Source organism: Sinocyclocheilus rhinocerous, unplaced genomic scaffold (assembly GCF_001515625.1).
Source record: "Sinocyclocheilus rhinocerous isolate Xijiao unplaced genomic scaffold, SAMN03320098_v1.1 scaffold147, whole genome shotgun sequence".
NCBI classification, from domain to species: Eukaryota; Metazoa; Chordata; class Actinopteri; order Cypriniformes; family Cyprinidae; genus Sinocyclocheilus; species Sinocyclocheilus rhinocerous.
Window position 1 is genome coordinate 1290853 of NW_015651498.1, and position 2001 is coordinate 1292853.

General features: G+C 32.3%; 1 protein-coding gene across 1 annotated transcript in view; it reads right to left on the reverse strand.

Moving 5' to 3' along the window:
• LOC107712954 (echinoderm microtubule-associated protein-like 6) overlaps nucleotides 1-2001 on the reverse strand; it is a 66600-nt gene that overhangs the window by 43182 nt on the left and 21417 nt on the right. The window contains 1 exon segment of the mRNA XM_016518354.1: nucleotides 1777-1936. Within this exon segment, the coding sequence (XP_016373840.1) occupies nucleotides 1777-1936 (160 nt within the window).

Below are 2001 nucleotides of genomic sequence, written 5' to 3' on the forward strand. Positions count from 1 at the left end.
TTTTTTATTTTAATTTAGTTCTGAAATAACAATTATAGACATATAAAAAATTTTTTTTTTAAAAAAGACAAAAAAACACAAGAAAATTACTAAAAACTTAATTTAAATAAAAATAAAAACTGATTTAAAACATTAATAAAACATATAATGGTATCTCACTGATACAAAAATAACAACTTACCAAATATTAGGGGTGTAACAATATATTGTGTCAAAATATAATCGCAATACAAAAATGCAACAATATGTATTGTGAATAGTTCAACCAAAAATGAAAGTTTAGGTGTTTGTTCACATAAAAACAATGATCAACGCATCAAATATGGTAAACCCAGAAGCTCACACATTTGAGCTTCCACGATACTTAATTATGATTAATAAATTAAAAATACATTATTGAATAAATTTTTTTTTTTTAAATGTATGTTGTCAGGGACAGAGAGCAAGCATGATTCTAAAATAATTATATTTTTAGCTAAGCAGAATAATGAATATTTCTATTGTGTATCTTATTTTGTTAACCATTTATCACATGATGTGCATGTAATAATAAAAAAATACCTACCATTTTAACTCTATTTTGTTTAAAGTATCATGAGAGAAACGTATCGTCAGATCAGTTTTGTGCATCAAACAAATTGTGTCATGAGTGTATTGTTACACCTCTAAAATTAAAAGAATGTGACCCTGGAGCACAAAAGCAGTCATAAGTCGCTGGGGTATATTTGTAGCAATAGCCAAAAATATATTGTTTTTGAATTAAAATATTTTTATTTTTACATTTTCCACTTTAATTTGAATTTTAGTTAAAGTTTGTAGTGACTTTGTAGTGTGTTTTGTAATTTTTAATATTTCTACATGGCTTTTATTTAAGTTTTGGTTATATTAGTACATCACTAGCTGAAATAAAACAAGTGTAATATTAGGTTTTTTTGTCTTTGCAAATCAGCTGAATTTTTTTTTCAAGATCCAGAGCTGTGTAATTATAGTCATGCTTGCTAATTTGCTAAAAATTCAGCAATTTACAAAAAGAACAATGCATTAAGCATCTTAATCAACATCATTTTTCTTCTTTCCTTAATTCTTAATTTTAAACTATGCATTTTATTATTTTTCAAACAGTCTGATTTCTTCATTATTTGCATTGCATTATCTGCAAATAAACATTTCAAAAAGCATTCCTTTATGCTTAACAGTACATCATGCTACTAGCAATGAGTCTGATTTCTTTATATAAAGTTAATTTATAAATTTATAAAGTATATACCTTGAACGCAATGCAAGTCGCTTTGGAAAAAAGCTTCTAATGCATGAATATAAAATGCAAAAGATATAAAATCTAAATTGCTTTATATTTCATCGGGAGTCATGACAGTGAAGTTGTTGAGCTGGAACAGCAGAGAGACACACTGAGACAGGAAGAGCTGCAGGGTTTTAATGGCACCGTAGGGAGTCTTCTGGTGTCTGAGGTTCTTCACTAAGCTGCTCTGTCATCTCTGCTGTGCCTTCAGACTCCCTCGACACTGAGTGCGTGTGTGTGTGTCAGTTCATGTATTGAAATGCTCCTCTGTACTGTAGCATAACACAATAACTTATTCATAACGCTCTTAATGGTTATTCATTCACATCACTGAGGTGTAGCTATATATTCAAATGTTTACCGATTATGATACAGTCATTATACAAAAATATTTGAGAATGCAGCCAATCAGAATGAAGTATTCCAGAGAGCCGTGCAGGAAGTCATTAAACTGACTGAGGAGTCATGTGACTCACCTGACCGTCAGCGTCAAAGGCCAGACAGGCCACACCGTGAGTGTGAACGTCTCTCAGGATGGACACGGTGGTCAGCGCGTACGAGTCCCACACGCAGATATACGGATCCTTCCCAACCTGACCTGTGGCCACCTGGGTCTTATCCGGATGCAGCGCTAGACTGAGAACAGAAGAGACACACGCTGTGAGTTACAATGAAGGGAAGGGAAGGGAAGGGAAGGGAAG